Below are 12,340 nucleotides of genomic sequence, written 5' to 3'. Positions count from 1 at the left end.
TGCATCTCATAATATTTCACAAGCAATCTCTTGCATAGACCAACCCCAGAAGAAGAAAAAAATTGGATCTTTTTTTTTGTAAATTCCCACCTCTAGTTATGTTAAAGATTTGATTTTTATTGATTATTTCTGTTTATCTTTTTTGTTTCTATTTGGGTTTGATCTTGCCTTCAATTGGGGTGCTTTGTTTCGATCTTAATTGTCTTATGGTTTTTTTGTTGATCACAAAATTCATGAATTTTTGTTAAGGGATTGGGTTTGTTGGGGTTAGGTTTAGGGTTTGTTTTGAATTGATTTGATGTTGATCTTGGGTTGGGTGCTATATATGAATTTGCATGCCATGGTGATTGGATTCTAATTTTGGTGTTTGTTTGATGATTGAATTGAAGGTTGAAATTGAATAATTTTGATGTTATTCCCTTGTCATGATTGTTATTGAATCTGAAGTTTCTGCTAGGAAAACTGATATTTACTCTGCATGTTATGTATATAAATTTAGTAGTACTTGTTGTTTAGGAAAATTGATGATCCATGTTTGACTTCAATCTTGAACCTTGAGGACTTGCAGAACAAGCAGTTCTTGGGTTGATGTTGATACTGCTACGCCCGATTTTGTTATCCGCTTACCTTTCTTTCTAATACTTGCATAACAATAGTATGTGGTTTGGTTCTACTTGATAATTTGTTATGTGACCATAGAAAATAAATTTGATACTCTAAGTTATGATCCATCTCCCTTTGATTGGATATATAACTCTAGTTGTGCTTAATGCTTCCATGCTTTCATATTTTTTACGGTTGTTTAGGACGTGTATCCTCAATATGGTAATGTGGACATTTACATGAACCAACACCGTGGTTGTATGAGATAGGAAGAAATCCTGTCCACCCTACTAAGTACTAACCCTATCTTTGTGGTTATCATCGTTGCCATAAGTTGTTACCCTGCGATCCTGAAACTTTATGTCCCCGTGTGACAACACCGACAAAAATGAACAGGAAGATAGAGTCTAGCCCTATGATATCTCTGGAGAACCACTCTTAGAACAGTAATCCATTGAACCCTTTCTGTCTTATTGACTCTCTTGCTTAGAAAATTTTACCCCGATAACTACACAAAATCTCATTTTGCAATCTATCCTTTTTCAATATGTTCATTGAACTATGAGGATTCAAGAGTTGTTTGTTATGTGTGTGTCAATTTCATTCCTTCCCTCTCCAAGTTTGAATTAAACTATTACAGACAGTCACTGCTTTGTATGATATTCCAAGGCGCAAAGCAAAATGGATGCGATTCAATGACAACCCAAGATCATAGAACCTATCTGTGTTGTAATCTGGGATAGTAGGTGTTTCAGTAATGAAAATCCTAGAATAGCAAACTGTTAATATCATCATAGTCAACTAGTAGTGTTGAGATAATGAATCAGCTTGATTGTAATGTCCTTATTTATGATTTTATGTTTTCTATGGTTCTATTTCAGTATTTTTAGCTGCTGGTCCTAGATTTCAAATTTAATTGATATCGAAATTTATTGGATTTAGCTATTGTGTTGCTTAATGTGTTTTTTTCTTCTCTTTTTTGGTTGCGTACCATTATACCTGCAGATTTTGGGGCTTGTTGGTGATTCTTTTGTAAAGAAGTGTTCGTTAATTATATTTGATCAAGATTTTAGCTTACATTGATTCCTTTTTATAACGTACTTTGGAGCATTGTGTAAAGGTTCGGTAATTACAATCTGACACAGACCGGAAACCTCTGGTAGGGAAAATAGCTAGAGCATATTGTCTTGGTAAGTTTATATGCTAACAATATACATACTATTATTCTCACGACTTTTATGTCCTTTCTATTAATTGCCTTATGCATTGCCAGCACTGAATTTTTGTTTGAACAATTTAATTTCTTCCCTTTCATATTGATCTCCATTTTCATATTTTCCTTTGATCATTTTTAGTCATGTTTATTCGTTAAGACTGCATCTTAAATGATGTTAAGTTTTCTATATAAGGAAGCATAATTTTACAATCTCAAGTGTCACAATGTCTTCTTCTAAATATGTTTTCCGAATGACCAATCTTCTTTTGGGATTTGCCTGATGAAATAGAATGATGTAGCTAACACAAAATAGCATTACATTAAGAGTTAAAACATTTTGGTATTTGTTCAGGTTTAGTAAAGATATATGGTGTCCATTCAGCAGAGATAAAGATTGATTGTTCATAGTTACATCTAAATTGATCTAATACAATTACTTTTGGTTCAGTCAGTGTTACACAGTGACACCATTCTAGCGTAGTTCTTGTACTTTGAAGAATCTGACGAAATTATTTTTAAACCGTAACCATCTACGTTGATGTTGTAGATGTCATTGGAGTTGAATGATAATTAGATTCGATATCCTAATGTTTTGCTGATTTTGAATCCTAGGTTGTTATATTAATGAACATTTGGAATTATCAAGAAACGAGAGCTCTTTTTGTTTAAATGATTATAATTTTGAATGATGCTATTGTGGCAATCTAAGATTTAGTTTGTGGCTCATTTTGTTGTTGACAGTCTGTTCAGCCGAGTTTCTATATTGATATCTTTATTTTCATGAAATAAAGATTTGTCAGGTAAGTTTTGACATTTAAGGAGTTAAAGAGTAAGTGCGACGTTCTAGATTTGTTGGTCCAAAGTACTATGGTCTTTATTTGTGACATTCTAGTACGTGTTGCGCTATGGTGTATTTCAGTTCAATCTCAAAATCACACATAGGATCAAAGCTTTTAATTCTTGTTTGTCATTTTTTTTGTAAGGCTTCACTTTTCTGTGGGAAAAGGGCATATCATACAATATCGAGTCGAACTCAATTTCTCATTCATATCTTTTATTACCTTCTAATGTTGGAGCAGGGGAATTATTTTTATATAGTTGACCAAGTAATTTTATTTTAGTCAGAACTTTTATGCTTGTTGTTATGAAAAATGGCAGATTTTTCGGTATGATTACTTGCATAATTTTCTAACGAGTTCGATATTTGAGTAGTTAACACTGTGCGTGGAAGATGGCTGGTGTTAAGCGAAGATTATGTAGTGATTCAGATATCCATGCTTTTCACAAAGAATTGGATGAAGTTTCATGTCCTATCTGCATGGACCATCCGCATAATGCTGTTCTACTCCATTGCAGCTCTCATGAGAAGGGCTGCAGATCTTACATTTGCGATACAAGTTATAGGCATTCAAATTGCTTGGACCGGTTTAAAAAATTAAGGGACAATTCTAAGGACAGTCCAAATTTAGTTAACACAAACAACTCCGGTAATACTTTTGATATTAGCGTTAATATAGAATCTGACATGAATGATGTTAATGAACTCTACGAAAATGAAATTGATACTGTATTATCTGTTGGAATTCCACAAGGATCAACAGAGGGTGATGCCCAAGTTCCGAGTAGACATTTAGATCCACATGATGAAGGGATTTTAGAAACCGCTGATTCTGAGACCTTGCAGGACAGGGCTGTGCTCGAGGTTTTAGATGCAAATAGTTCTTCTGAGTCGAAACTGAGCTTGAAATGTCCTCTATGTAGAGGCACAGTTCAAGGCTGGGAGGTGAATGAAGAGGCTAGGAATCATCTGAATATGAAGAAGAGAAGTTGTTCTGTGGATTCGTGCTCATTTGTAGGTAACTATTTGGAATTGCGTAGGCATGCTAGGAGAGTTCACCCGACTTCTCGTCCGTATCATATCAATTATTACATCTTATATTCTTAAATTTACATTTTTTTATATTATAGACTTATATCAAGAAAATAAGGATGTAAGTCAATCGACACAGAATGTCGATCAACACGCTAGTTATTCATAATTCATTTAAATTACATTTTTTAAAAGATAATAATAATTGATAAGATAATAATATAAATAATTCTTGTACTGTTAATTAAAAATTAGAAGTAATATAAAATGATCATAAATACTTCAAAATTATGAGAATTATAATCACAAGACATCTAAATAATCGGATACTATAGTAGTACTAATAGATATAACCATCATAAAATATTTAAATCAAACACCAAAGTTTTTAGGTTATGTTAGATTGGGTTGAAAAGTAAAGGATGATAACAAGGGGAAAGAAAAAGGAAGAAAAATAATATTTTCAGTTATTGAATTTACATTCAATTTAAAGAAAGAAAGAAGTCGTAAGACTCATACTTTTATATTTTTTCTCTAATATTGTGAGGAAAACTCAAGTGTAAAGTTGATGATGAGTTTTGTCATTACTAACTCCCTATAGGCCTATACCTTTATAAAAGAAAAAAAATTGTGCACCAGCTATATATCATTCATCCTTCATATTTAATTATTATTGAATCTTCTAAAATAGTAATACAATTGAATAGTGGATGATATAAAGTTCTACGTATAAATTTTACAATGACAATACATAAATATTACACTCTTAACAATATTCATATTTCGTGTTAGTCATACTTATAAATGTTGATACTAAAATTCCAAAAAAAAACAAACAAATATTTTTTTTAATAAGTTGCATTATATGTAACAAAAAAATTAAGAATTACCCAATTGACAACATATTTATCAAAATCCTAATAAAAAATAAAAGGAAAAAAAAAACAAGAATTACCTAATACGTAGTTGCACGTATCATACTCGTATAGAAATGTATTTGGATTTTGGACCCATGAATTATGATCCATGTAGATAGGTGCAACGCTGAATTTTCATGCTTCTTCTCACATATCCTAAAAACTACTATTTAACTATAAAGTTATCTTTTTTACAACTTATATATATTTTTCTTCCATCTCTTGATTCTTTTGTGCATCTCATAATATTTCACAAGCAATCTCTTGCATAGACCAACCCCAGAAGAAGAAAAAAATTGGATCTTTTTTTTTGTAAATTCCCACCTCTAGTTATGTTAAAGATTTGATTTTTATTGATTATTTCTGTTTATCTTTTTTGTTTCTATTTGGGTTTGATCTTGCCTTCAATTGGGGTGCTTTGTTTCGATCTTAATTTTCTTATGGTTTTTTTGTTCCTCATAAAATTCATGAACTTTTTGGTGGTGGAATTTTTGTTAAGGGTTTGGGTTTGTTGGGGTTAGGTTTAGGGTTTGTTTTGAATTGATTTGATGTTGATCTTGGGTTGGGTGCTATATATGAATTTGCATGCCATGGTGATTGGATTCTAATTTTGGTGTTTGTTTGATGATTGAATTGAAGGTTGAAATTGAATAATTTTGATGTTATTCCCTTGTCATGATTGTTATTGAATCTGAAGTTTCTGCTAGGAAAACTGATATTTACTCTGCATGTTATGTATATAAATTTGGTAGTACTTGTTGTTTGGGAATATTGATGATCCATGTTTGACTTCAACCTTGAACCTTGAGGACTTGCAGAACAAGCAGTTCTTGGGTTGATGTTGATACTGCTACGCCCGATTTTGTTATCCGCTTACCTTTCTTTCTAATACTTGCATAACAATAGTATGTGGTTTGGTTCTACTTGATAATTTGTTATGTGACCATAGAAAATAAATTTGATACTCTAAATTATGATCCATCTCCCTTTGATTGGATATATAACTCTAGTAGTGCTTAATGCTTCCATGCTTTCATATTTTTTACGGTTAGGATTTGCCTGATGAAATAGAATGATGTAGCTAACACAAAATAGCATTACATTAAGAGTTAAAACATTTTGGTATTTGTTCAGGTTTAGTAAAGATATATGGTGTCCATTCAGCAGAGATAAAGATTGATTGTTCATAGTTACATCTAAATTGATCTAATACAATTACTTTTGGTTCAGTCAGTGTTACACAGTGACACCATTCTAGCGTAGTTCTTGTACTTTGAAGAATCTGACGAAATTATTTTTAAACCGTAACCATCTACGTTGATGTTGTAGATGTCATTGGAGTTGAATGATAATTAGATTCGATATCCTAATGTTTTGCTGATTTTGAATCCTAGGTTGTTATATTAATGAACATTTGGAATTATCAAGAAACGAGAGCTCTTTTTGTTTAAATGATTATAATTTTGAATGATGCTATTGTGGCAATCTAAGATTTAGTTTGTGGCTCATTTTGTTGTTGACAGTCTGTTCAGCCGAGTTTCTATATTGATATCTTTATTTTCATGAAATAAAGATTTGTCAGGTAAGTTTTGACATTTAAGGAGTTAAAGAGTAAGTGCGACGTTCTAGATTTGTTGGTCCAAAGTACTATGGTCTTTATTTGTGACATTCTAGTACGTGTTGCGCTATGGTGTATTTCAGTTCAATCTCAAAATCACACATAGGATCAAAGCTTTTAATTCTTGTTTGTCATTTTTTTTGTAAGGCTTCACTTTTCTGTGGGAAAAGGGCATATCATACAATATCGAGTCGAACTCAATTTCTCATTCATATCTTTTATTACCTTCTAATGTTGGAGCAGGGGAATTATTTTTATATAGTTGACCAAGTAATTTTATTTTAGTCAGAACTTTTATGCTTGTTGTTATGAAAAATGGCAGATTTTTCGGTATGATTACTTGCATAATTTTCTAACGAGTTCGATATTTGAGTAGTTAACACTGTGCGTGGAAGATGGCTGGTGTTAAGCGAAGATTATGTAGTGATTCAGATATCCATGCTTTTCACAAAGAATTGGATGAAGTTTCATGTCCTATCTGCATGGACCATCCGCATAATGCTGTTCTACTCCATTGCAGCTCTCATGAGAAGGGCTGCAGATCTTACATTTGCGATACAAGTTATAGGCATTCAAATTGCTTGGACCGGTTTAAAAAATTAAGGGACAATTCTAAGGACAGTCCAAATTTAGTTAACACAAACAACTCCGGTAATACTTTTGATATTAGCGTTAATATAGAATCTGACATGAATGATGTTAATGAACTCTACGAAAATGAAATTGATACTGTATTATCTGTTGGAATTCCACAAGGATCAACAGAGGGTGATGCCCAAGTTCCGAGTAGACATTTAGATCCACATGATGAAGGGATTTTAGAAACCGCTGATTCTGAGACCTTGCAGGACAGGGCTGTGCTCGAGGTTTTAGATGCAAATAGTTCTTCTGAGTCGAAACTGAGCTTGAAATGTCCTCTATGTAGAGGCACAGTTCAAGGCTGGGAGGTGAATGAAGAGGCTAGGAATCATCTGAATATGAAGAAGAGAAGTTGTTCTGTGGATTCGTGCTCATTTGTAGGTAACTATTTGGAATTGCGTAGGCATGCTAGGAGAGTTCACCCGACTTCTCGTCCGTCTGATGTTGATCCGGTAAGAGAAAGAGACTGGCAACATTTTGAACACCAGAGAGAATATGCTGATATTGTTAGTGCTATTCAGTCTGCCATACCTGATGCTGTGGTAGTTGGGGACTATGTTCTCGAAAACGGAGATGAACTGGAAGGCAACATGGAGAATGTTAATGCAGCTTGGTTAACCACCACCATCTTGTTTCAGATGATTGATGGTAATAGGACCATTGAAATTGTCCGGGGGTCAAGACCAAGAGCTCATTCAACTGTATGGAGAAGGCAGCAGCGTCGACCTGCATTTGACCCTCGCCGACGTTTGGCTGGTAATTTGTTCGGTATTCGTGATAATAACAATGCTGCTGCCGGTGAGGATGATTCTCCTGTTCCAAGGAGGCGCCGGCGCTTGTCCCGGACAAGGTCCAATGAAGATCAATCATAAGGGTTAACCATCATTCATCTGGTAAATAAATAAAGTCCATAATTCAAATTGGTGAAACACTTACAATACCTGAATTTTGTTTTAGATTTGTGATCATTTCACCCACTTAGTTTCTTCACTATCATTTTATGAACAGCATGCAGAACTTGATCTAGGAAAACAAGGTTTCAGGCCTATATTTTGGACCTTGTATAGTGTGCAGATGAAGCATGTTTGGAATAAATCATGTTCAAAGACACAAGTTTCATTGAATCATGGAGAATATCTTAAAAGGGTTTTATTTTATTTATTTAATCTAGCTTAAATGTAAAATTGTAAATGACATTTAGCCTTGGGAACACTAATCTTTTAGGGTGCTTAGGCAAGTGACATAGTTATATTTGCATTATGTATATTATATACTGTGAAACTATATCTTCTCTTTCCTATATTATTGTGTGATCATTATGAGGCATATAGTATCTTTGTATGTGTAGATAACTATTATTTTTTTTAGATATTAACAACAAATAATAAATTGAATTTAGGGTATGCTTAAGTGTTTATTTTGGTATAGTAGATGCTATCACAATAGTATAGGCTCTAGAGCATAAGAATATCAATTCCATTGTGAGCATTTATCATCTTTGAAGAGTATAGGCTCGCTGATTTTTTAAAAATTTAATTAAAAATAGTTTAAATCTAAACCCTTATTTGTTTGAATGACACATGTAATCATCTCATCTAGTACTAAATTTTTTAGTATTGGAGGAGAGGAAATGAATTTTTGTTTTTTAGTGACATACATTATTTTATAATTTATTATATATATTCTCGTAATTAAGAATAATATTTATTTTTTCACAATGACAAATATCATTTTTATTTTTATTTTTATTTGGATCATACAATCTATTCATAGTTTTATATTTTATAATAAAAATTGTTTTTATTTCATCTTTTCTATCTTTGAGACCTTCTATATAATAATAAGGATAAGAATGTTCTTGTATAATAAGTATTCTTAAGAAATAAGAATAACATGTTAGTAAATTAGTGAAAAATATTATTATTTCATTAGAATGCTATTGTATTTCTTTTCTACTTTGGCAACTTCTTCAAAATACATAAGAATTCCAATGAGATTTTTATTAAATGTTTGGAGGGATCCTTTCACCAATACATATTTAGAAACTTTGTTTTTTCTAACTATAATGTTAATTTAATCCTTGAAGTTTGATTGGAATGTTCATTTTGCCTTGGAATTCAGATTGATTTCGATTAATTTGCTTCATGAAAATTGATCAAAATTGGCCAATTTAGCACTTTAAATTTTATCAAAGTAACCATTTATCCCTTGAAAAGTAATCCAATCATTGAATCATTAAACATGAAAATTTGCAATGTTGGTGCCAAGTTGGTGCAACATTGCATACTCTATTAGGGTTGATTAACGACCACTAAAAATAAGAGGTAGAATGATCAATGAAATATTCCTCAAACACTATATTATTTATTTCCTACTCTTGAAAATTAAAATGATTGGTTGTGGATATCTAAAATATGATTAAAATTAGGGTTTTACTTGTAAATATCTCAAAAACAATCAGCTAATTAGCATCAAGTCTATTATTTAAGTGAGTGTTGAGTAGGTTGTATTAAAAGATTTACTGTAAAAATTAATCTAATCTTAACTTGTAATAAAACTTAATTAGATCTTGTTATGCGATTCATTGTATAAGTCTGGTAAAGGGAAATTTATCTGAAAAATGATGTAATTTTCGTGATTTGGTCTATTTGGAGGAGAAAAAATGAGGTAATATTTAGGGGGAAATCTTAGTTTTACTTAAATCATGGACTTGATTCATATTAAATTTTGGTTATGGTTTTCTAATAATGTTGTTTCTAATTCTTACTTTTTCGGATAGTGGTGCATTGATCCGACTTCTTGTATTAATCTTTCTTGTAACCTGTAATTGGGTTGACACTCTTTGTAATTTTTTAATACATTTGCTTATAAAAAAGATACTTAATTTTTCTTTGACAAAGTCATATTAACTTAGCAAATGAAATTAAGAACACCATTTTGAGCCATGACGTGTGCTTTGTGTGTAGCCACTACAATGTTTATTGAAGCAATCAATATGAATAGCAAGTGGACCATGGTAGTATTCTAAGAACATTCATTCAGCTTTGTAACCACAATTTGCACCCAACAACATGTTCCACATTTAAGAAGGATATGCTATCAAATTGAAATTCTTGTCTAACCAATTTCCAAGATGATTCTTTAAAAAATCTCAATATGTCATATCAATCTATTACATTCAAGGAACAAATTGTGAATGAATTTAAGTGTTGGAATTAGAATATCTGCCCATGATGTGAGGGGTGTCATAATAATGTGATGTGATGATGCAAAGATAAATTTAAGAGTTTTATTTGAAGTAATAGTGACAAATTTAAAGAAAAAAATATGATCTTTTTATTAACAACCTTTTTTATTGTTTAAAGAGATCTTCAAATTTAGGATACATTAAGTACTATGAGATTAAATCTTTCATATAACTGTAAAGTTGTAGCTTTAAACTGAAGAAATAGTACCAAGGGAGGAGGGAGGATAATGAATCGAACTAATATTCATTCAAAACTTGTGTTGTTATTTAGTTTGATAAACTTAGTTTATGAGGAAAACTTAAATTAGAAATTGAGCTAGTTAAATAAACGAGTCAAACTTGAACATGAAACAGTTTGACTCATTAGGTTCATGAGATGACTAAATATATATAAGTCATTTTTTTTATGTTTATTGTTATTATACTATGACCCATACATATTTTTATGTTTATTGATATTATATATAAACAAAGTTATGTTTATATATAACATTGTGAGTTTTAAAAAAAAATGAATTAATTATTTGAGTTCTCTAAATAAACCATTCGAGTTGAGTCGAACATTTCTTAAATTTCATCTGAGCTAAACTTGAGCTAAAAAATTAACTCATATCGAACTTTAGTCAAATTTCAAGTTAGATAAATTTTTATTAAACTAAACCGAGCTGAGATCTAATTCTGACTCTAATTAAGTGAGTGTATCATTGAATACTTACATCTTCTGACCTCATCTCGGTGGAAACCTAATTAAAGTTATCTTTTTCTTAAACTATTTCCAATGCCTTATTAGGCTTGGAATAAAAATCATTTCTGGATCCAAGGCACAAACTTGAGTTTTAAATTCTGATATCTAACTCAGACCCATGTGACATTGATGGTTCCCTAATTTGCACCCACATGAATTCACCACTTAATAAAATATCTTCTCCAAGACCCATATACTTATAGTGAAGCACATGTGATATCCTACAAGTTATATCATTATATGTATTATTAGTCCATCATTGGTTGAAAAAATTTATTTAAATTAAAAAATTAATAGTTAATCATTTTCCTGACCAATCATAATTGATGGCACATATAGTGACATAACTTGTCAGATAGCAGATATGTACCCACTTATGAAAGGAACCCCTCCCCTAAGCATCCTCATATGAAGACAAATTTTCATTTCCTAATCAAATTTTAATGTTCAAGTTCCATGTGACACCCAAAAAATTTAGCACTTTCATTATACAATATTAAATAAGTTGTTGCATGTGTTAACATAATTATTCTATAGGAGTGAATATTTAGTTTTAATAATATCTTTATCCATTTGTTTCTTATATTTTGTTGCTATGTTGGTTGTTTAGTTCAATTTCCACGACAGCCTATAATTGTTTTCTATGATTGAGCATCCTATGTTTTCTTTTATGCTACATTGAAGAATGGAATTCATGAAATAGATTCCCATGCCATGTAAGTTCAAAGACATTATTAGACTTGGGAATAGTTGAAATGATAAGAACATGATGAAATTATTATTCAGATCATTACTTGGGATTGAGTAATAACAATTTAAGTAATGTGCTTGAGTCAACCTACATTAAAATTTATAAACATTGTTTAGTCCATTTATTTTTACCCTATAGTAGTTTTGGAATATATTCAAATGTAAACTCATATATTAGATGGTCTAGTAACAACTAAAGGAAAAAATTAATATTTTTTGTGGTGAATGAGGGTAGGATATTGAATCTGAATGGTTTTAATGGGTCATAAAATTGAATGAGTCCTCATCTCATAAAATTGCCATACAAATTGTATAAGGTGAAATATCTTACAAATCCAACATCTTCATTTATTTTGAAACTCTCTTTTTAAGTAAATCTACAATTTATATTTAAGATGGGGTCCAAATACACTGCATACACCCACAAGTGTATGGTTTAGAACTGTGCCGCATAGTCTGAAACATCTTCTTTCAATAAATAAACATCATTCGTCTTCAATTCTATCTCATACATTACCTCACGTTAATAATAATAATAAAGTAAAAATCAATAATAATGAAGTTTAATTAATATTATATTTTTATTGACGTTAGAACATGATCCACAACATATTTCTATTCATTATATTATATATATATATATATATAGTAGAGATCTATTTACACCCATTTTAAGTTACACTCAATTTCAGTCATTCATTTTCTTATATCTAATTGACTAAATAAGTGGGTGCA

The 12,340-nt window shown here is 31.1% G+C and overlaps 2 protein-coding genes and 1 long non-coding RNA gene across 9 annotated transcripts; 2 read left to right on the top strand and 1 right to left on the bottom strand.

Annotated features, from left to right (window-relative positions):
• Positions 769–3,734, top strand: LOC109352558 (the record flags this gene model as incomplete). Its single annotated transcript, XM_019594652.1, has 2 exons — positions 769–2,431; positions 2,712–3,734. A coding segment is annotated over exon 2 (684 nt), but the record flags the coding sequence as incomplete, so codon positions are not given.
• Positions 5,837–6,359, bottom strand: LOC109352559. The gene is made up of 2 exons (XR_002108371.1): positions 6,274–6,359; positions 5,837–5,983 (listed from the first exon to the last, which is right to left on the bottom strand). It is a non-coding gene; the product is annotated as an uncharacterized LOC109352559 (long non-coding RNA).
• On the top strand, positions 6,488–8,163 carry LOC109352557. Of its 7 annotated transcripts, none has more exons than XR_002108369.1 (3): positions 6,488–7,756; positions 7,872–7,906; positions 7,938–8,163. XR_002108369.1 is itself a non-coding variant. In XM_019594651.1 (3 exons), exons 1-2 carry the CDS (start codon positions 6,620–6,622, stop codon positions 7,733–7,735), a joined length of 1,002 nt encoding a protein of 333 aa, XP_019450196.1. In that variant the 5' UTR covers positions 6,488–6,619; the 3' UTR covers positions 7,736–7,756; positions 7,872–8,163. The 7 variants fall into 7 exon arrangements, 5 of the variants coding, with proteins under 5 accessions (XP_019450196.1, XP_019450195.1, XP_019450194.1 ...); XR_002108370.1 differs by having other exon boundaries at positions 7,872–7,908; positions 7,945–8,163; XM_019594651.1 differs by having other exon boundaries at positions 6,488–6,875; positions 6,990–7,756; positions 7,872–8,163.

This window comes from Lupinus angustifolius, chromosome LG07, assembly GCF_001865875.1.
Source record: "Lupinus angustifolius cultivar Tanjil chromosome LG07, LupAngTanjil_v1.0, whole genome shotgun sequence".
NCBI lineage: Eukaryota > Viridiplantae > Streptophyta > Magnoliopsida > Fabales > Fabaceae > Lupinus > Lupinus angustifolius.
Note: the sequence above shows the minus strand (reverse complement) of the source record. Positions and strands in the feature narration are given on the sequence as shown.

Bases quoted from the DNA above. Each gene is read 5' to 3' on its own strand.
- LOC109352557 (XM_019594648.1), top strand. From the start codon at position 6,620: ATGGCTGGTGTTAAGCGAAGATTATGTAGTGATTCAGATATCCATGCT.